Genomic DNA, 23,715 nt, shown 5'->3' with positions numbered 1-23,715 from the left:
CTAACAATGATGTCCAAGATGAGGGTGAATTGGATTTTATTTTTTTTTTTGAAAAATGAAGTGTGAACTGCTATAGTCGACTATGGAGAAACTCTTGTCGACTATGATTATATTTCCCTTTAGTTAAACCTTTTCAAAAACTATTTAAACAAAAAATATAGTTAACTATGAAGACTTGATAGTCGATCCTAGATGAGAAACTCATTTTAAAAACTTGTAAGAATAGTTATAAGGAAAACCATGATAAGTATGAAAATTTTAATCATGTCTACTTAATCAAATATGGGCAAATAATCACTTTGAAATGTTTAAAATGTTTTTCAAGTTGAAATCAAATGAAAGCAACTTAAGAAAAATATTTCAAGAAATAAATAAGTAATGATGGTAGAGAAGGATTTAACAAAGAGGCAAATTAAGATGTGAAGAATATGAAATCAAACCACAAGCAATTTATGAAATAGGTTTTCTTGAAATGAAATATGGCAAAACAAAAATATAATAAAATGAAAACACTAGGTAAAATTGAACCTTCCTCAAAATGGATTTTGTACTTGTGTCAAAATCAAAGTAGATGATTTTTCTAAATAGGATTTCAACAGTAAATCACAAAGCATAAAAGTAAATCAAGACATAAAGTTTGTGGTTCAGCTTTCTCAAATGCCTACATCCATTCCCTTGGCAACCAAGGAATTTCCAATCTACTAAAAACGATTCTTACTTTTTAACGGGATGAAGTGATAGCCCTTACAATGGCTTTTTCACTAGATCAAGTGATAGCCCATGGTTTTTAACAAGCTCAACCACAAACTCATACAATGGCTTTTTTGGGGATCAACCATAAATCTTACACCAACTTTTTATGATATTAAGCGATAACCTATGGTTTTTAATGGGCTTAACCACATGCCCATACAATGACTTTTTTCAAGATCAACCATAAGCCTTACACTAGCTTTTTAAGACTAAGTTAGAACCTTTACAAGAATAGCAAGAGTACCTCTAAAAGATAAATTTTGCTAAGTGGGTACAATAGAGGAAGAATGCCTAACATTGGATATGAAAATAGGATTTAAAGATGGAAGTGAAAACACAAAGAAATTTTCGCTTAAAAAAGCGATAACCTATGGTTTTTAATGGGCTAAACCACAAGCCCATACAATGACTTTTTCCAAGATCAACCATAAGCCTTACACTAGCTTTTTAAGACTAAGTTAGAACCTTTACAAGAATAGCAAAAGTACCTCTAAAAGATAAATTTTGCTAAGTGGGTACAATGGAGGAAGAATGCCTAACATTGGATATGAAAATAGGATTTAAAGATGGAAGTGAAAACACAAAGAAATTTTCGCTTAAAAAGGCTTGGTTTCTCTCATTTTCTTTCAAGATTTTAATCCTCAAGAGTTTGGCCTTTTTCTTTCTTCTTCCTGTACTTAAAATGCTTCCAAATGGTCCTTTTTATAGTTAAAAGAGTGTTGGAGATGTTGGAGGTGATTAGAGCAAGAAACTAGTCGTTTTTCTTTTGAATTTTGTATCTAATGGTCATCTATAGTCAAGTATAGAAGTTCTCTAGTCGATCCATTTCCATAAAGCTTGTATTTTTTAAGCTTGGCTTGGTATAGTTGACCATGGCTTCATCAAGGTCGACTATGGCTTTTTAATTCCTTAAATTTTGTAAGTGTTCTGCCTCAGGGTCGATTATAGAGCCTATAGGGTCGACTATGGTTGTCTTCTTTTAAGTTTCCTTATCCGTTCTTGCCTGTTCTTCCATAGGATTGACTTGCCTTGCTCTAAGATCGATTGAAGCTTTGTTTCTTTAAAATTCCTTGACATTTTAGCATGTAACTTTGGCCATATCTTCCTTGTGATCAAATGTTGAGTGATGACTAAATTTATTGACTTGAAGCAAGCTTGGTGTATTGTAGATTAATGATTTTCAAATTTTTTGAAATAAACTTGACCATTTGAGAACCTATCTTGCAACTTCAATATTTTAAAGGTAAATGTTAGAGGGATTATAAACAGAACTCTTTTAAGCAAATTTAACAATCATACAATTAAGTCATTCAAGCTTGTAGACATTTATAGAACAAGTGTTTGATAATTCAATAGCTTCAAGAATTTACACAACTAAAACAATTAAGCTTGTAATCATGTAAGAACAAATGTATAAGAATTAAATCATTTCAAGAATTTGTCAAGGATCACTCAAATAATGTTCAAGCAAATTTGATCATTTTATTATAATTAAAACTATAATCATTTTAAAGCTAACACAACACAATCACTAGATTAACTATTAGAATTCATTACACATACACATATACACATATATGCATATATGTACATATATATATATATATGTATATGTATATACATATATATGTATATATATATATACATATATAGTGAATTCATAGTCTCACCCTATTGTATGATTTAGGGTTTCCTAAACATGCTTACATCATTAAGCCCACAAAAAATATTGGAGTTTAATTTACTTTATCATTTTATGGATTATAATATTATCTCATTTTACCAATCAAATTAATTTACCTTATTTTTGATAAAATATAAACATAAATGGTATAAATTTATGTTTTAATTACACAAAAAAAATTCTAATACTAAGTACAAATGATAAAGTCAACATGATATGGTCTTTGTGGTTTCGTAAGAACGAGGTAGGTTTCCAAAGAAAGGAACCTATTTAGGGTTAACTCGTTGACATCATCAAAATATGACTAGCCCATTGGTGCAAATCGAAGTGGCCCTTCATCCTAATTCCAACAAACAATTTCCTCATCGATACCTCAAACATCTCAAATATTAGCAAAGTGAGAGCCCCTTGAGCAAAAGCTGAGTGGGTAAGTGGGTAAGCCCCTTTTAGGCTACTTCAAACTCAATATTGATGGCTCAGCTTGGAAAACCAAGCCTTGCAAGGGTTGGAAGAGTCTTAACTCTTAAGGGACGATTCAAACATCTTTAAAGGGATCTTCTCCAAACATGTTGGTGTAAAAGACTAACTATGCTGAATTAATAACCATCCTTGAAGGGTTGTTATTATTCTTTTCCACACAATGGGGAATTTCTCATCCCCCTCATCATAGAGAATCACTCCAAAAATGTGATTTTATGGGCTATAAACCATTTGCTTGTTCCCTAGAATATAATCCATATAGCAAATCTTATAGAGGCCTATAAAAGGGACTACAGAAATCTATTGTTTGTGCACATCCTAAGAGAAGAGAATCACTTAGTTGATGGGCTAGCAAAGTCTGGTGTGTCACACGGAAAAGCTTTTCATGCCACGTTGTACTGCTCTTCATACTACGTTGTAATACCTATAAGTGGCAATTTCTATCTCATGTAGAAAGGTAAACAACCCTTTCTTATTGTCTCAATTAAAAAGCTTGCCTTTCAAAAAAAAATAACATAATTACACAAATTCAAAAATCACATAAAACCTATCATGTAGTCACAATTAATTCATGTAATTAACATATACCAATAGTTAATCATCACAATAATGATTTATGGTGGTTATAATACATGAAAATTTAGGTATAATAAATTATACTTACTTCAAGATCCACCATAGCTATAATTTAGAACACACAAAAAAGTATTTGATTTTGTATCAATAACTCTAGTATCATAAACAACATGACCACTAGATTAGTTGTTGGAATTCAATGCATTATGATCTTTCTCTTCCTTTTTTGCAAGTCTTTGATGGGGTGAGAAATTGAATGTACTGGATAAAAAAGAAGACCTAACCTTTTTTTACATAGTAAATTCCTAGTCTTACTTATCATATGATTTAAGGTTTCTTAGACAGACCTACAACATTAAGTCTACATAGAATAGTGGAAGCTAATTCACTCTACTATATCATATTATGGATTATCATATTATCTTATTACATAGATCAAATTAATTTAGCTTGTTTTTCATAAAATATAAACATAAATAATATGAATTGATACATTAATTATACAAAAAAAATCTAATACTAAGTAATAAAGTTAACATGACAGTGATTTAACATGATTTTTTAGTTTTAAAGATCAGACCTATTTAGTGGAGCTTAAAAAGAGGATAGGCTAGTTGAGAAGAAAGTTTCTTAACCGTTGAGAACCAGATTTTGAAGTGCTCGGTAAATAGGTAAGGATGGACCTAGGTTGATACAAGTGGTGTTAGATGACACTACGGTCGGCCCTTGCGTGAAGCCACCCAAGTAAGGGCTTTAGGGCTCCAATTTGGAAATGCCTTATAATTTTATAATATAATTTATTATATTAAAAATATATAAAAATTTAAAAAATAAAAATAATTAATAAAATTAACTGTTTTTTCACTTCCTTAATTATGTGCCTAATAAATCTGAATTTTCTATCACTTTCTAATTTTTATAATGTTATATTATTTACAATCAACTAACGATCATATTTATTTAATCATCTCTGGCAACTATTTTTTTCTCACTTATTTCTCCTATTTCCAATCAACATATTTAATAATTTCCAACAACTATTTTTTTCCTATATATAAAACCAATTATTTCTTTTTCAGTATATAATATTTACTTTTGAATTCTTCTTTTCTCATTTGATTTTTCTTCCTTCTTCCATTAACTTCAATTTTTCTCCAAAGAATACACAAGAAGTCTATTATTTTATTATCTTCATAAAACCGTGAGCCTCATTTGCGGTTTTCAATAAGCATTAAAAAATTAGGTACTATTCTTCTAATATTTACAGGCTTTTCTACTTTAATTTAAAATTTATATTATATTGTTATATTGCCTTTATTTTATGTGATAGTTGATTTATTTGAATTAAAATTTTTTATTGTTGATTTTGTATTAGTCATTTAAAAAATATAAAAATTTTACATCTCAAAACGGTAGAAGAATAAAATTTTAATAATTTTTTTAATTTCAATAAAAGAATGCCTTATTGAATATTTTACATTAACCCTTTGAATTTATTGAGCCGTCTCTAGATAATACCAGTTAACGGTCAAAAATCTCTACTAATTATATTACTTATGTTAGAATTTTATATAATTAATGAACTCATTAATTTCTTTAATTATTATTATTATTTTAATTATGATACTATTTTAAAAAAGTCTTGAATCCATCTCTATAGATAGGTCGATAAATTTTCAATTGACCAGCAAAAGGGTTAATGGATCCTAATAAGCAAGCAATGTTGGATAGGGAGGCATATATCGGGCAGTATTTATCATAGATAAAAACGGATCTTTCACAAATGAATGGGAGAGGCAAAGAGACAAAAACCTGAAAGATTTTTTTTTTCCTTGTTTAAGCAAACAGGTAGACTTACTCCATTTTTGTTAAAAAAAAAATCCAAGTCAATTAAGAAAGGAGCAAAATATGATTGCATTAAGCGAGTGGTTTAGAGTTAGACAGTAGGCAAAGCAGTGAAAAGGACCTATATTGTCGCATAAGCCTTTGTTTTCCTATTTGGAAAACTTGCATGGAGGAGCGCAAAACTGTGGAGGTGCCTTTTTGCCTGTTCAGCACAGCAGTGGGCCTAGGGTAGGGCCAGATGGGCATTTTCTTTTTCTTTTCTGCAGCGACCTTGATTAATATAAAGTTGACTTTATTAGGAACACATGATCAGCTCCGAACTTTGCCAATCTTTGTACTTTGCGCTCTTCCTAAAGCCTTAAAAGCAAAAGAGAAAAACAGCTCCACAAACTTAAAGATCTAACTGCTTATTATCATTTAATTACTCGTATCTTCTTTCCCAGAGTACACTGTTTGGTTTGCTTGAATTGTAAGAGAAGCTCTTCACAAATTCTTTTACCCTTGCCTTTGATAAAGGAAAAAAAAAAAGAGGGAAAAAGATGGTGTAAGATGATGAAAAGGAACTTTGCCAAATTTAAATCTTCGACTATCAATGAATAAGACATATGTTCTTCCTTATTTTAGATTATTTATACCAAATTAATAAGGAAAAAGATTTATTTATTTATTTTTTCATTTCTTTTTCTTCCAACCAAACAATGTCCTCCTCAATTGAGACCTTATAAATGTTGAAAAGGACAAGATAAAAAAGAAATCAACAAAAGAATGGACAACCGCGAAGACTTCGATGAACCTGAACTTGATGTAAAGTGGGGTTTCCTGTTAAGTTACTGTTACTGTTGCCCACTTATAAAAGGCTGACATAAATGCGCTGGTGGCACCTCCAAAAGTCTCTGACTGGCTACTTCCACCCAAGATCGCAACTGAATGAATAGCAATAGAGCAGTAATGTTACCTAACAATCTGCTTGTCTTGGATGGGCAATGGTTTTGAAAAGTTAGGCGCCTGACACCTCCCCTCTAAAGGCCAAGGCTTTAGGTTCCCTCAGTAAATGCTGTTAATTTACTGGAGAGAAACATTTCCTGAAGGAGGGTTAAGTGCTGGAAATATTTCATAGAAGACAAGTAAGAAACCAAACTGGAGGTTGCCAGCTGTGACCTACATTATTAGAAACTTGATTCTGAAAAGTATGAGCATGTTCGGGTTTCCGATCCAACATGGTTTCAACAAGTGGAAACCTAACCAGGAAAAAGTTCAAGTATTTTTACCCACACGCAGCAGCAACCCAAGGGTGCAAAATCAACTGGCCTAAAATATGTCCAAAGAAGCAGCATAACCTTAAGACTAGATGGTTGTTGGTTATATATTTCAGTTTCTTTAGACAGGAGCAATAATTGACCCTAAAATTGGAATTGTGAAAGCAAAGTACATGGAGAAGATCTAATGACAGACAGCCCGCGTTTATATGGATGAGGTGAGGATGACCCCTCCCTTCTTTTCTCTCTTTTTCAGTACCCAATTAAGCACAGAACACATAAGAGAGATGGACAAATGGCAAAAACAATTTGGGGAACAAAAACCACAATATATTTCTCTCCCTTTCCTAAAAAAGAACATGTCCAAACAAAGTTTCCTTTTCCTCTAGATCTGTCAGAGAGGCTCTCTCAAACTGTCAGTTCAACTATTCCTCTAAATCCAATTCCAATGCAGCCAGACCAGAAGTAACACAAAGGCATACATAAAAGCAAAGAAAGCTAAAAAGTAGACTTCTCTCATAGATCAATAACAGAACAAATCAAATGGGAGAGCAACAATCCATCTCTCTACATAAATCTAGCAATGTCCATATCATACACACAATTTCATTTTTTCTTCCCATTTTTTTTCATGAGACTACCTGACTCTTCTTATCATTAGAGGTTACAACTTTTTACGATGCATCATTGCTCCTTCTCCTCATCTCCTTCTTCTTGCCGACAATTACATATCCATTAAAATAAAATAGAAATAGGTAAAAAATACGAAGAAAATGTACCTAACAAATTAAGTTAATGCTTCAAATTACTGAAAATTTAAAAACTCAATCAACAATTAACATTAACAGTTTCTTAACCCTTCCCCCGTAACCTACCAACAATCTACCTTGATCTAACAGCAGCTCCGCCTCCTGCTCCACCACTAGCGGCGGCGGCCCCACCTTTCCCCACACTCATCTGATGATGAAACCCACCAGAACCGTACACGTGGCCCTGATGATGCCCCATCATCATCATCCCACCATACATCCCTCCTCCGTTAAACCCCCCACCACCACCAGAACCTACTCCACCTCCACCAGTACTTCCTCCGCTACCTCCGCCACTGGCCCCGCCGGCGGAGCCACCACTGGCGCCATCTTTTTCTCCTCTTCCCATAGAGGTCTTCTCTCCTTCCATCTCCCTATACTTCTGCAAATAAATCTTCAAGGGTTCCACATACTCTTCGAAACCAAGCGTCGTCATGGCCCAAAGCAAATCATCGCCGTTAATCGTCTTCCGCTTTTCACGCTGACACTTGTCGGAAGCTTCGCCGGTGATGAAACTGATGAACTCGGAAACGCATTCTTGGACCGTTTCTTTAGCGTCTTTGGAAATCTTAGCGTTTGCCGGTAAGGCCTTTTTCATGATCCTGCTTACGTTGGCAATCGGTAAAAACCTATCTTGTTCACGCGCTGACGTTTCGCTTTGCGCGTTTCCTCCGCTGTTGTTTTGTCCCCCTGATTCATTGTCCGAATCCGCCATCAAAAAATAATTATAATAAAAATAATAATAATAAATCCCACAATTTTGCTATAAATTAGCAGAGAATTAGGTGGTTTGGTGAGGGTAGAATAGGGATTTCCCGGTGAGCGTGGTTGCTGGTCGGAAGAAGAGGGTTCCGGGGAAAGAGGAAGGAGGGTCGGATGCAGAGAGAGAGGTTGAGGTTGTTAGAGTCCGTTGGATCGATGGGGTAATAATGCATCGGGGATGACACGTGGTTAGATATGGACCGTTTGTTTGTCGATAAGAGTGGACTAGGAAGCTGAAATTTGGGTCATTGGATTGTGGGCACCGGAGATCCAAACGGTTTGAAAATGAGACACGTGGTGGAGAAAAGAGAGTGCGTTTTCTGAAGCACGAGGGAATCTTTAGGCGGCTGCTGTGGCTTGGCGATTTTAGCTGGCTTCAGCTGAATAGAACTAGCAATGGCAACTCATATCATCCATACATCATCATTTCTGTTGTCACACGTGGCAGCTCATGAACCTTTGATGTTGCATGTGCGAAACTTTCCCAAATTTCTTGGTGCCCGATTTTCCAATATGACACGTGAAGCTGGAAACTTCGTCTTTTTTCTTTTTAACCCCTAACCTATATATAGAATATATATCATTTGAATGTGGCAACTTATTTTAATAAAGTGCTTTTTTAAAGTAAAAAATTAACGAGTTACCACCTATGAGTAGAATACTTGACATATTTTTCGAGTCTATCCAATGAAGAGTTAAAGTAGTTTTATTAATTTTAAGAAAAATATGAAATTAATTAAATTTTATTTTTGTTAAAAATCATTATTTGAATTTAATAAAGTATAATATTTTAAAAATTCTGAACTGTTCACAAAAAATTAATTAAATTTTTATTTTCTTATTACATTTAATTAAATTTTTATAATTTTATTTTAGACTAAATAGACATTTATTAATAATAATTGATTAATTATCATTAATCAACAATTATTGATAGATGATGACGTAACATGTTTATGTGCCATGATAACATAATTACATTATATTTTTATTTTTCACATCAATCTTACGTTAGTATAAAATGACAAATGATGTTTTAACAGTTAGTCAACCGTTAATCGTAAATGTCTATGTCATGACCCGGAACTACCCATCGGGCTTGTGACAACCGTCGCGACGTCCTGATAGGCACTCATTACCCCAAATACCGATCGAAACCCCGCAAGGCTTAGCATCAGCTTCCGCATCTCTCCGGTGAGCGACAGTTATTAAATCTTGCATTTCAAGAAATCATAAGTCTTTTTCAAATAAAAATAATAAAATATTATTTTTTTTGCTCACATGGGCATTTTCGTCATTTTTCTTCGAAAACATCAAAACCCACCAAAAACATGGTGTAAAAGATAAATATGTTCATACATACTTTAAATCAGATAACTGAAGTATAAAATTTCTTTTACAGTGACACATGGGCTCCCAACTGACCAAGAAGGTGTAGGGCTACGAACCCTTACTTTCTAGGATGAAACTCTGAGATTAATTCTCGCCTTAATCAACTATCAACAAACTGTCCTGAGCCTGAAAAATGGATAGGAAGAGGGATGAGATTATAATTACATAATCCCAGTGAGTAAACAATTACCATCAAAAGCATCTAAAGCCGAGTAGATGGAGACAATATAAAAACATTATATCTCAATAATATTCATAACGCAAAATTTGTTTCAATCTATACCAAACAATTTATTTTCATCAAAATTTCCCGGCTTATGAATTTCTTAAACTTGGCCCTTGCCAGAATCATTCTCGCGGGTACCTTCGTCAAGGTATCCCACTGAAACCGTCAAGGCTGTTCAATGACCCATACCCATAAACATGTTTTCACATCTGACACACAGCCGTTCCTTGGCGTTGGCTGAGTCTCACTCTCACATGGTGGCTCGAACGTGAGGTGCACTCAAATCATACCTCAAGAGATACTTCACCCAACATCTCCCCCCGGAGGTAAGTATATAATTGGGTTACCGTGCCCCTCTCATAGGCAGTCCATGGAAACCCCCACCACTGCAGTGACTGTTTAATATACTACCAGACCTATAAAATTTCCAGTAGCATAATATGGTGAATAAAATTTAATCTAGTCTACCGAGACTAATCCAAAACTGTTCATATATTTCATGCCAACCCCAAAAACTTAGCCATCATGCTACCATAGTGTCATAAGCCCCAATTTCAATAACATATAAAATCATAAATTTCAACACAGTCTCCATATACTCAATTTTCCCAAAACAATATTTGATTTCAAAACCAGTATAAATCTCATTTTTATTAAAAAAATATTTTAATTGGAAAATATAATATTTTATAATTTAAACTCACCATTCAATAAAAGCATCAAACAAGTATAATTACTCTAGATATTTAAAACGATAAATTATCCACTCACAGTATTAGGAGTAGAAATACTCCTGTTTTCAGTCCGCGGGTATAGGCCTTTACCCGTATCCAATGGCTCACCACCTAGCCATAATCTATGACACATATTCCAATTAAATTATATCTAATAGTCATAAGCTATTTTAGGCTCGATGTATATGCATGATATGATATGCAACTTATCCGACTACTGCTTAAAGGCGATGTTAGCCTATTTCGGTCTTTTACTCGATAAATCGATATACGCATCCGTTTAAACTCCAAATTAATTTTTTTTCAGTTTCTATACCTCAATTGCACCCAAATTGACTAAATGTCCCTCAGGGTGGTGCAAATTATCAGCCTCGACAATAAATTACAAAAATACCCCTAGTGGGCAAAAATTCATATTTTTGCTCTGAAAATTCCCATTATTTTTCTAGGCTCATAATTCATCATAATTCCTTAAATAAAAATCAAGATCAGCAGCCAATATTCCCCTAGAAAATTCGGCATAATGGGTTTCAATGGGAGAAAATTATTTCTCTAGCTTATTTTTGCTATATTTCAATATAACCTAACTAAAATCACTTAATTCAATTAAAATCAACTAAAACTCAAGCTCAAAACTCATCCATGGAGGTTTGGCCAGCATGGGTGTCCATACCCACTTTCTAATTTTGCATGGAAATGAGAAAAAAATGCATGGGTAGTGAAAATCACAAGGAAAATCAATGAAATTTACCTTTTTAATGCTTGATTTCTTGATTTCTCTTGATTTTTCCCAAATTTTTCAGCTAGGGTTCTTATTTCTTTTCCCCCTTTTCTCTCCTGGTTTGGACAGCTTGAAGAAGATGAGAATTCTGGTAATTTTGGCCTTTTTAAAGGCTAAAATAATATAATATTATTTTATTTATTTTTTTATTTTATTAATTTCTTAAATTCTAGCCATCCATTTGTTTCCAAATTTTCACCATACACTTGTCCCACATATCCATAGCTTAGATAAAATTCTCAGACTTATCCAAAGTCTTGGTGGAGTAATTTTTGAAATTTACACTTTTGCTCCCATAAAAGTCAAAAAATTACATTTTTATCCCAAAAACTGAAAAATTGCCCATAGATATATTTTTCATCCCTTATACTCATACCATTCTCCAATTTGTCAAATGTGATCTAAATTCTCTCAAAATCTCAAATTTTATCCGCGAGTAGAAAAATTACGATTTTACCCCTATACTCCAGAAATTATCGAAATTAAACTTTTTCAATGCCAAACCCTCAAATTATACTCCAATAAGTTAAATGGGGCCAAAAAATATTTTCTAAAAATTCTCATTTTGTCCCCAAGTGGCAAATGACCATTTTGTCCATGGATAGTGAAAATTTCGGTTTGACTCCGAATTGATCCTCGAACTCTGAATTATCATTTTGAGTCATCCCTGAACTATGAAACTCTTAATTTCACCTTAAAATTCTTATTCGAACTAGTTTGAGGCTTAATCAACTCAATGGTATCATTAGAGGCAATATCGTCTTTTAACGATTTCTCGAAATTCTTAAATATGCAAACATTGGTTTGAGCATGTAAATGACGTCATAATTATTTTATAGAACAGGGTTTGACAGTCTATTTGGATCAAAATAAAATTATGAAAACTAATTGAACATAATCAAGTAATAAGAATTTATTTAAATTTTTTAAAATAGTTTAAGAGATTTTTAAAACATTATATCATTTACTAATTTAAAAAACAAGAAAGTATTCTTCAAATACCTTAATCCGTGTTATAAAACACAATTAAAATTCTACTATATAATGTATTTGTTATTGATTTTCTTTAACTTGAAAAAAATTAAACTCCACTTTTTAAGTAAAGAAATCATCTGCAAACGTCGTAAACATTTTTTGATAGTTTGTTAGGATGGAAGAATATCTCATTTTACTTTTGAAAAATTTTAAAAAATAAACAATGTATTAAGTATATTATTTATACTTTTATATTTTAAAAAAAATAGAAAGTTTAAAAAGTCCTTTAATAGATAAACTCTGTAAAATACTTATTTTTGTCTTCCTTCTTTGACAATTTGAGCCATAATCTGAAAAATTCTTTGACTTTGTATTAATCGTGCCTTCCATCAACGCATAGAAAATCTGAGCTTACTGCTTAGGGCGTGCAACGGTTCAATATCAAGGTCACTATAGGCCGTTCTTAAATAGATGGATTTGAGTTAATTATAAGATAGTTGTACGAGTTAGTGAGTAATCTGTGATTCAAAAATTATAGGATAAACACTTTTTTTAGTAGTTCATGATCTTAAATATTTATTCACATGGTTCGGATAAAAATTAGAAGTAAGACTGATTTCAAATAATTATCATTATATTATAGATAAATAAAAATATTTTTAATAGTAAGATTTGAACTCGTAGAAGGGTGTCTCTTATAAAGATCTTGAACATTAAGTTAAAAAGTTATTTACAATGTTTGTATTCGATACAAATGATAAATGAATAAATAAAAAGGTTATCAACAACAGCAAATTAACTAAATATTAAGATTTAAAGAGCAATAAAACCTGACAATAAATGAATAAAAATTTATAATTTTTTTTGCAATATTCACGAATTTAATACACTATTTTAATAGAATATCATTACTATTGTTTTAATTTTTATAAAAATTATAAGATCGATGATCAATTTTGAATCACACGAGATTGAAGGGTTAGCCTAAAAACCGATTTTACAAAAATAAAAATTGACTTGTGGACCAAATTTTAAAAATCGATTTTACATGGATGGTTTAGAGTTTTGACTTCAAAAGTGCTTATCGAATTTGCATGGATGGTTTGGAGTTTCGACTTTAAAAGTGGTTACGCGAGCTTGCCCTATTTGAGTATTGAACCAAATTAGATTAGATACATACAAACCCTTGTTTTTTTTTTTCTTTTAATTTATAACTTCAAAAATTGTTATGAATAAATATGTGAATGTCCATTATATTATGACCCAAGAATTGCAGACCAAGTCAAACAGCCTAAAAGGTAAAATACAAGAAATGTAATATGATTTGAACTCTTAGATAGAATTAGATTAGGACTATGATTCAAGGGGTTATTAGCTTATAAATAGACCCCTTCACTTCATTTGTAAATATATACATTTCAATAAGATCTCCTTTCTCCCCTTAAACACTTTCTTTCTTCTCTTTAGTTATCTTTATTTGTTCTTTTAAGATTTATTTCATAACACGTTATCAGCACGATTCTCTGATCTCTCAAGTTTTAGAATTATTTTGTTTCATCATCTTCAAGCTACAAAAGGATTTCAACGATTCGGTTTTGATTTATAGTTTTAGCAAATCAAGTAAGTGCTACTATTATTTTGTTTTCATCATCTCCAAGCTTTGAAAGAATTTCAATGGTTGATCTTTAATTGTTTTGGTTGTAATAAATCAAGTAAGTGACTTGATATCTCTTTAATATTTTCATTCTTTAAAAATCAACTTTAATATAAATTTTACTATCATATAGTATATATTAAATTCTGTCCCTTGATTGGAAAGTGAATTTGCTATTATATAGCTATTAATGAAAAATCATAATGTCTATTCCCTGAAGTGAATGTGACAAACAAGCTACTAATAAAAAAAATTATAAATTTGTCCATTCCTTGAAGTGAATGCGACATCATTTAATAATTATGGTCATGGTCATGAATCTATCTTCATGAATCTATCTATCTTTTAAGTGAATGCCACATCATTTAATAATTATTATTATAGATATGGAAAAAGTCGTTATAAGAATTTACACTATCACTATTTTAATGCTAATGATAATTTTATCACCAGAAGTGGATAATTTTACTATTAGAATCTAAGGATAATTTTGCTACCAGAAGTGAATGGATAATTTTGCCACCAAAAGTAGATGGATAATGTTATCACCAGAAGTTGATGAATGCTGTAACTCACTGACTCACCAGAAGTGAATAACCTATTAAAAAAAAAGTGGATGAATATTTTTAACTCACAAGAAGTGGATGAATAATGAAAAGACAAAAATGAAAAAAAAAAGGAATATAGAAAACATATTGTCATTGATGTGGCATGAAAGACCATTGGTTACGTATCTGTTGTACATCTTGAATTGAATCAAGCATCACCGAAAACTATAACATCTTGTGATGATTTTAATCATGGCCAAGTTGATATAGCACATCAAGATATCTATCCATCCTGAAAGAAGACTTGATTATATGATTGGTAACGAAAATATTAATGGTTGATTTTCTTGTCTTGTAGAAGGAATTGATCATTTAATTAGTAATGAGAATATTCAAGAATGAACTTAATAGTAATTGGTATGTTTTAGTATAACTATATTATAAAGATACTTTACTATGTTTAAATGATATGTTCTTATTATATGTTTTAATTCTATGTTTAATATTCTTTTATGTTAACTTGTAAGTTCTTATTGTATATATTTATGGATATTCATATTGTTGGATCTAAGATCTATGACATAAATATATGTCTAGCAGATATTGCTATAACACACATTATATTTAAAGACAAGAAATTTTTTCCCTACTTGACAAGAAAAAAATCAATGTCAATTCAATACTAGTAGTACAAGATTAATTGAAAGCTCCAGAAGAGCTAATATTTTACTACCTTGAGGAATAAAGTAATAGAGGATGTATTATTTTCTATTAAGTCTCAAAGAAGCTTATTAAGTTTGAAATATATTCGTCTAAATATGTATCATATTGAGACAACGAATGAAAGAGATACTTAATACCTCTATATTGTAATTATCTTAAGTAGAAAGTGTGTGTTGAAAAAAATTACTAGCTTTGTTCTCAGAATTAAACTATACTAATATTAGAATAATTGAAACTCATAGTAAACCAGAAGTTTACTAATGATTTTAATGTTTGGCATGATCGGTTGGACCATCTCGGATCAATAATGATGCAAAAAAAATGATTGAAAATTTATCATTTATTGAAAAACCAGAAGATTTTTCAATCTAATGAATTTTTATGTGCTGCTGGCTCTGAAGGTAAATAAATTATAAAGCTACCATCAATTAAAGTTGGGACTGAATTCCTTACGTTTTTGAATAATATTCAAAGTTATATGTGGATTCACACATCCATCTTGTGAACCATTTACATATTTTATGGTTTTAATCGATGCATCGACTAGATGGTCACATGTGTGCTTATTATAGCTTGCAATTTAGCATTTGCAACTATTCATTTGCAAACACATTTTCCTGGTTATGTAATCAAGATTATTTGTTTTGATAATGTTTGTGGATATACATCTCAAGCCTTTAATATTGCATATTAGTTGGAATAACTATTAAACAACCTGTTGCTTATGTTTATACACAAATGGTTTAACAGAATTATTTAAACACTTCCAACTGATTGCAAGCTTATGAAATTCAAACTCCCAATGTTGACTTGAGGGCATGCCATTTTGGATGCAGTAGTATTTGTATGCATCAGGCCAAACGAGTTATTATAAATTTTCCCTATAAAATTGTTTATGGTCAGGAACCAAATATTTTTCATCTAAGAATTTTTTTAATGTGCGGTATATGTTTCAATTACTCCACCACAACGCACAAAGATGAGTTCTCAAAAGAGGTTAGGAGTATATGTTGGATACAAATCTCAATTTGTAATTAAATATTTAAAACTATTGATAGTAGATTTATTCATGACAAAGTTTGTCAATTGTTATTTTGATGAAATAATTTTTCCAACATTAGGGGGAGAAAATAAACAACTAGAAAAGGAAATATCTTGGAATACATTATCATTATCTAGTTTTGATTCTCGCACAAAGCAATATGAACTTAAAGTTCAAAAGATAATTACTTTGCAAAATATAGTAAATCAGTTGTTAGACGTATTTACTAACCTAAGGGGAATAACTATATCTTATATACCAACTGCGAATGCTCCTATTAGCATTAATGTCCTTGTAGGACAAGGCACGCCAGAAGTGTAGAAATCAATCGGTTCCAAAGATAAAATCCTCGAAAAAGAAAAGGAGCAAATATTTAAGATGGTCAGAAAGAGGAAGTAGAAAACTCTAGAAGAGACCCTTGACATAATTGAGAAAAATTTCAGAAGAAATTCAGGTACCTGAAATCAGTGAAAATAAAGAGATCTCAATAAATGATGTCATGATGAGAAAAGATGGAACCGATAAATAAACGTCGATGATATTTTGTATAGAGCTCAATATTATGAAAGAAAAACGAGGATCTTAAACTTATATTTATTGAAAAATGTAAACATATAAATCATTGGCCAAAGTGGAAAGATACAATCAAAGTGGAATTAAATTCACTTGCAAAACGTGAAGTTTTTGTACCTATAGTCCGTACGCTAAATGGAGTAAAACCAGTGGATATAAATGGGTATTTGTGTGGAAACGAAATGAGAAAGGTGAGATTGTGAGATATAAAACATGACTTATCGCACAAGGTTTTACCCAAAAGCCTAGTATTGATTATGAAGAGACATTCTCCTGTGGTGGATGCAATTACATTTCGATATTTAATTAGTCTAGCAATACATGAAAAGCTTGAAATACGTTTGATGGATGTAGTTACAGCCTATTTATATGACTCGCTTGATAATGATATCTATATGAAAATCCCTGAAGGATTGAAGTTGCTTGAAGCACAAAATTTGAATTCTCGAGAAATTTATTCGATTAAATTAAATAAATCTTTATATGGATTAAAGCAATCCAGACACATGTGGTATAATCCCTTTAGTGCAAATTTGTTGAAAGAAGGCTATAGTAATAATCCTATATGCCCATGTATTTTATAAAAAGGGTTTAGATATGAATTTATTATAATTGTTGTTTATGTTGATGACTTGAACATTATTAGAACTCCTGAAGAGTTATCAAAAGTCGTGGATTACTTAAAGAAAGAATTTGAGATGAAAGATCTTGGCAAAATAAAGTTTTGTTTGAGTCTTTAAACACTTGACAATTGGAATATTTGTCCAATAATATAATTTTATAGCAAAAAGTGCTAAAACGATTTTATATGGAGAAAGCATATCCATTGAGTTCGCCAATGGTTGTAAGGTTATGAAATGTGAAAAAAGACTTTTTTGACCTCGTGAGGATAATGAAGAATTTCTTGATCCTGAAGTACTGTGTATTATTGCAATTGGAGTACTAATGTATCTTACGAGCAATACATGACTTGATATATCAATTGCGGTAAATTTATTAGCAAGATATAGTTCTTTTCCAACTCAAAGACATTGGAATGGAATTAAACATATACTTTGATATCTCTGAGGAACAATGGATATGGCTTATATAATTCAAATGCATCAAAATAAAATTTAATTAGTTATGTAGATGCAGAATAGTCATCTGATCCACACAAAACTCGATCCCAAACAGGTTATTTGTTCACATATGGAGGTATGGCTATTTTATGGCATTTTATAAAGCAAACTATAGTTGCTACTTCTTCTAGCCATGCAGAAATTTTAGCAACTCATGAGCAAGTTATGAATGTGTCTGGTTAAGATCTGTAACTTAACATATTTGAGAAATGTATGGCCTGTCAACCAAGAAGAAAATTCCAACAACGTTATATGAGGATAATACTACTTGCATAGCATAGTTAAAGGAAGGATACATTAAAGGTGATCGAACAAAACATATTTCGTCAAAAATTCTTCTTCACTCGTGATCTCCAAGAAAAGGATGAAATTAGTGTTTAACAAATTCAGTCAAGTGACAATCTAGCAGATTTGTTCACCAAAGCCCTTCTTATTGCAACATTTGAAAAGTTGGAATGCATCATTTTAAAGATCTCTATAATGCAGTCATCAGGGAGAGTAAAATACGCACTGTACTCTTTTCCTTCATCAAGGTTTTTCCCACTAGGTTTTTTTTGATAAGGTTTTTAATGAGACAGTATTTCATAAACGTATTCTTGAAAAGAATTATGTAATCTTTTTCCTTCACTTGAATTTTTTCCCATGAGGTTTTTTCCAGTAAAGTTTTAACGAGGCATATTCTTAATACAATGGACATTCAAGGGAGAGTGTTATGAATAAATATGTGAATGTCCATTATATTATGACCCAAGAATTGCAAACCAAGTCAAACAGCCTAAAAGGCAAGATACAAGACATGTAATATGATTTGAACTCTTAGATAAAATTAGATTATGATTATGATTCAAGGGGTTGTTAGCCTATAAATAGATCCCTTTACTTCATTTGTAAATATATACACTTCAATAAGATCTCTTTTCTCTCCCTAAACACTTTTTTTCTTCTCTTTAGTTATCTTTATTTGTTTTTTTAAGATTTATTTCATAATAAAAATGTATTATTATTATGGATAATTATATAATTTTTGAGACATATACAAGGAAAGATTGTCCCTTCCATTGCATGGATTGCATTCGGCTAGTTCAAGTCCTAGTCGGTGGGTGTTGGGCCTGGAGATTTGGCTTTGAAGACCTACATTCTTAAACCTCCCCAACAAGCAACCTCTGATCAAAGTGGCCGCCACTGAGATTTTCGATAAAGTTCTTTCTAGTCTGGCGCTGGAAGATGGGGGATTCAACCAGGCCCAGCTCTGTAAGTAATGAAAAAGCATGCACCAAAATTGTTGTAACTGCTGTAATGATGTTATTTTTAACAAAATTAATTAGCAGTTAGAACAAGTACCCAGTGTCGAGATGAGAAATACCATCGCCATTTGCCCATTGGATTCCGTCGAGGGCATTAAATGACATTCTGAGAAGCGGAGAATGGGCTTGGTGGACTGGATACAGAGAGTTGTCTGTCCACTAGAGGACAAACTATACCCCTTCCTGAATCTGCTTGAAAAGCCCGTGATAGATCTATTATTAGCTTTAGGGCATGCTGACACCTTGCATATTATTATTATAGTATTAATTCTTGCCACAAATATTTTCAGCGGATATTTTATAAAAATGTACATGTATTTCATCTGATGGAACCGTCCAAAATATTTGTGGACACCATCTAAATGTCAGAAGCAAAGCAAGTACACCTATGGATAAACTGGTACTCGAGTCTTCACACTTTATTTCTGTAAAGAGGGTGAACATTAATCACACTCCGATTGTGCTATATATTGGAAGCAGAGAATAAACTGATTTCTTCCATGAAAACCCTTACCTTATTGGAGAAAACATGACCAGTGAGCCAAAACACACAGTCAACATATCAATTGCATGAGCATTGATGTAGTGATATGTAAAATTGTTTCCTTTACTTTACCATGCTTTCACCCATTTTACTCCAATCTTCTTTTCTATCAAACATCTAATAATAATAATGTAATAAATATATATAGATATGAACTATAAAATAGAAAAGCTGTGTTTTGAAACACACCTTAGCATTATTCACTACTAACATTAATTGAGCTCACTAATTACAGTCCTATGTCTATCTATAGTAAAAGTTGTATAAACAATATACAAGACCATATATTAATGTTCGTGATCACTTTGCGCAGGTATCTAGCTATAAAATATATAATAACAAGATGTAGAACACCTTTCAAAGGCATTCCTGCGTTGACTTAATGTTGGTGATAGAGATTACAAGTTCAAGCAGTCTCACAGCAAACTCTACAAGTGATCTCCATCTGGCCCAAGGATAACAGATCAAAAGAAACATTAAGCAGCTGCTTCAAATAGTTGGCCTTTGGCAATCTATCTAAACTGAGAAGAATTGATTAAGTAGTTTATATTTGGTATCAAATGCTTGACACTGTATTAAGTGAATCTGCTTTACTAACATATTATGTTCTAGTTTCATCTTAATAGTCTCCAGGGAGACACAAAATGTTAAAATCATGCCAAATGTACAGGAAAAGGAAGATAATTGAAAAAGAATGCAAGTGGAAGTCCATCAAATAGGCCATGGCTCGTGAACTTTTGATACCTTTAATGAGCATTAAAACAAAATAAAGGGTCATATAGTACAAGTGCTTTATGGAGGTATCCAAAGCTTGAGGACAAAGATAAATAAATTTATGAGCAGATGCTTCGAAGTTTAGAATAATATCATCATATGAAATGGCAGCACAGAACATTGCTGGAATATTAGATTTCTAAATTTGTAACAAGTTACACCAAATCCTGATGGATCAAAAAAACTTAAAAACACTTGAAGTAGAAATGTAAAATTAAGATCATTATCTTAAGCCTCGATCTCAAACCTTGAACACTTGATGGAGCCCATGGATATGTCAATCTCAATCAGGTTGTCTTCCTCATTCATCTCATTTAACTCTGCTAAGAGCTCCATTAGACTCCGTTGCTGAAAAAAGGATTCCGGCATGAAATCTGGCAGTTTCTGCTGCATGCTAAACTTAGGCTTTTCTTCCTTGTGACCAACATAATGCCCTCCAGGAAGTGAGATTTCAATGAGGCTGTCCTCATCAGATATGGATCCATCGGAGTAATCCGGGCTTTGATCAATGTTGTCTCGGAATGGCCAGTCCACTTCAGAATCCTCAGTGGTTGATAACTGGTCCACGCATTCGTTTTCTGATAGGACATCCGGAGATCTTACTAAATAGTCATGAATCTGACAGGATTGACCTTCTCCTTCCGAGGCTTGCTTTTGCTGTGTATTAATTTTATTTTCGTACAGCTGTTTTGATGCCAAAATATCTTCCATTTGAGGTGAGCTTTCCAGGACAGACTTGTGTACCTCTTCTTTCACCGATTTCTCCACCAATTTTGATTTCCTCTTAGAAAATATGAACACAACGGTTGACAATATCAAGACTGTAGATGTGAAGAGGATGGATGAGGACCCGAAGATAAAAAAAGTAGCAAATGTGACCAGCGGGGCAAGAACAACAATCCATGACAGGGAGTTGTTGAGGAAAAACAATGAAGAAGCCATCTGATCCCCAACTGTCTTTTCCAACTCCATGGACTAGAAAAAGGGTCTTAATCTTATATCAGTAAGGTTAACCTGACAAAAAGAACTATACAAGGGAAAAATAGCTAGGTTTTCCTATTCCTTCTACCGGCTTGAGTGAGATCAAAGGAGAGAGACAGAAGCAGAGGGTGAAAGGTAAGATTATTCTAGAAATGAAATTATGAAGAAATAAAGGCTAAAAAGCAAGAAGCAGAAGAGCATTATATTGATGTATTGATAAATTTGTTCCAGATTTTCAGTATAGACTGAAAGGGAGAATGAAGGGCATATGCAGAAGCAAGAAGAGCTTGGCATTCTCAAACTTACATTTTCCACTGATTTCTTGCTTGTGTGAATAAAAAAGACACATATCCTAAAGAAGGAAAGGCTTTCATAGATCAAAAATAAATATACCCGGGAAAAGGAAAGGGGTTTTGTACGACATATATACGATCAGCACTTCAAATAAATAGCAGTACCAAAAAGGCAAGAAGAAGGAAACCAGCTAGCCAGTTTGCTTGAATCCTGCAAAAGGATACGAGGGAGGTAATACCTGAAGTGGTTTGCAAAGAGTAAGCAAGTTGAATATAAAGAAGAATTATGTGTTTGGATTACATAACTGGACTTGCAAACTAGGACTATATTTCTGGGTTGTTTCTCTCATCACAGACCCATCACCAATTCCCAAGCCCCAGTTGCTTCCCTATTTATTAAACTGGGTTTCTTTTTTTTTTTTTAATTCCTAAACACACAAATCAGGTGGTCTTCCTACTGCAACTGATTCTCTTGAAAACCACAAAACCCCTGTTTTCCTGTATTAATTTACAGTCTCAAAGCTTGGGAATGAGAGAAGCCATGTGCACACATCTGAGCTCACCACATGGCACTTTCCCTCCAACTTCAGCGGGTTAAGAAAACAAAAAAACCTGAACAGAGAGGAATATTATTGTATTGTTTCTCTGCCCAATCCATTTCTCTTCAACCAACCCCAAGAGGCAAGAACCCTATTATCAAAACCAGAAAACCATACCTGAAGTTTCAGAACACAGTGAAAAGCAAAATCACTCTTTGACCACCATTATATGCTCATCTTTTTGTCTCTCCCCACTTCAAAACAACAAATACCATTTAGAGACAGAGCTTTTCTTCTGAATGCTCATAAACAGAAAAATAGCAGGCACCCTTGCTTTATTGAACACTGAACCGAAGAATAGTACCACCAAACTACTCAAATATACAACAAGTTTGTTGCAATGACATCAAAACTTTACATGCAATTATAAAAGACTAAGGTAATGCTCCCAAGCCACCTAGTAATAAAGTATCCATTGATCTGCTAGACAGTTATAAGCATCAAAAGGCTAGAGAGAGGAAAAGAAGAGTTAAGAGGAGGGCTTTTCTTCATTGTAAAACTCTAGACAAACAAAAGAAAGAATATTCACTGTATAAGAGTTCTGCTTGATATATCTGAATTACAAATGTATGAGTTTTGAATCAAAATCAAAAGGATTATTCCCCATATTCCGTACTGAAAGTTTTGTTTTCTTTATAACTCTGGTGTTTCATCCAGGGCAAGTCATTGCATAGAAAATTCGTAGTGCTCCATTGAATAGCTGAAAATTTTATAAGGCATCTCTTTCTTTTCGTCGTTTCTTTAATTAGCAAAGCAAAAAAGTTCATATGCACGCCCCCATTTGCCAAAGCCCAGAACAAAAAAAGAAGACCAAAGAGAAAAAGAAAACAAAAGGTACTTCCTACTTATAAATGCCAAGAAAAATGTAATAATCTATTCAGTTTTCCTTTTCTTGATTCATTTTGAATGCTGTCTAACTATTTTAAAGCAAATGTAAACATTAGCCCCTATAGCTAGGTCTTCCAAGTTTTTTATCTAGGCTTTAGTAAATTAGCAACATATATAATGAAGCTATACGTTAACCTCCTGGAAATGTTTCTAGCTCTAGGAAAGGTTTCTTTTTACAGGAGATATGTCTATATATATTATAGTAGTAGTGGAATAGTGATGATTCATGCCTTTTGATTTTGTGCATGCATCTGATGATGACTTCAAGGGTTGCTTTAAGCATATGCCTATGGCTATGGATATGGATCTACCTACCAAAGCATAGCAGGCCCACTCTCTCGTTTAAAGCACTGCAACACCGTGCCAGAGGTCGGCTCCAAAATGATGTATATATCTAG

At 32.6% G+C, this 23,715-nt stretch overlaps 1 protein-coding gene and 1 pseudogene across 1 annotated transcript; both read right to left on the bottom strand.

The window, feature by feature from the left end:
- Nucleotides 1–7,093: 7,093 nt before the first annotated feature.
- On the bottom strand, nt 7,094–8,331 carry LOC18612486 (nuclear transcription factor Y subunit B-3 pseudogene; annotated as a pseudogene).
- A 12,295-nt stretch (nt 8,332–20,626) lies between these two features.
- LOC18612485 (uncharacterized) lies at nt 20,627–22,969 on the bottom strand. Its single transcript, XM_018115720.2, has one exon. The coding sequence runs from the start codon at nt 21,526–21,528 to the stop codon at nt 20,785–20,787; it is 744 nt and encodes a 247-aa protein (XP_017971209.2). The 5' UTR covers nt 21,529–22,969; the 3' UTR covers nt 20,627–20,784.
- Between the last annotated feature and the right edge of the window lie 746 nt (nt 22,970–23,715).

The sequence above is a fragment of the Theobroma cacao genome, chromosome 1 (genome assembly GCF_053813885.1).
Source record: "Theobroma cacao isolate CCN51 chromosome 1, ASM5381388v1, whole genome shotgun sequence".
In the NCBI taxonomy this organism is placed as follows: Eukaryota; Viridiplantae; Streptophyta; class Magnoliopsida; order Malvales; family Malvaceae; genus Theobroma; species Theobroma cacao.
The sequence above is the reverse complement of the archived record's forward strand: the minus strand, read 5'-3'. Positions and strand labels throughout refer to the sequence as shown.

Bases quoted from the DNA above. Each gene is read 5' to 3' on its own strand.
- LOC18612485 (XM_018115720.2), bottom strand. From the start codon at position 21,528: ATGGAGTTGGAAAAGACAGTTGGGGATCAGATGGCTTCTTCATTGTTT.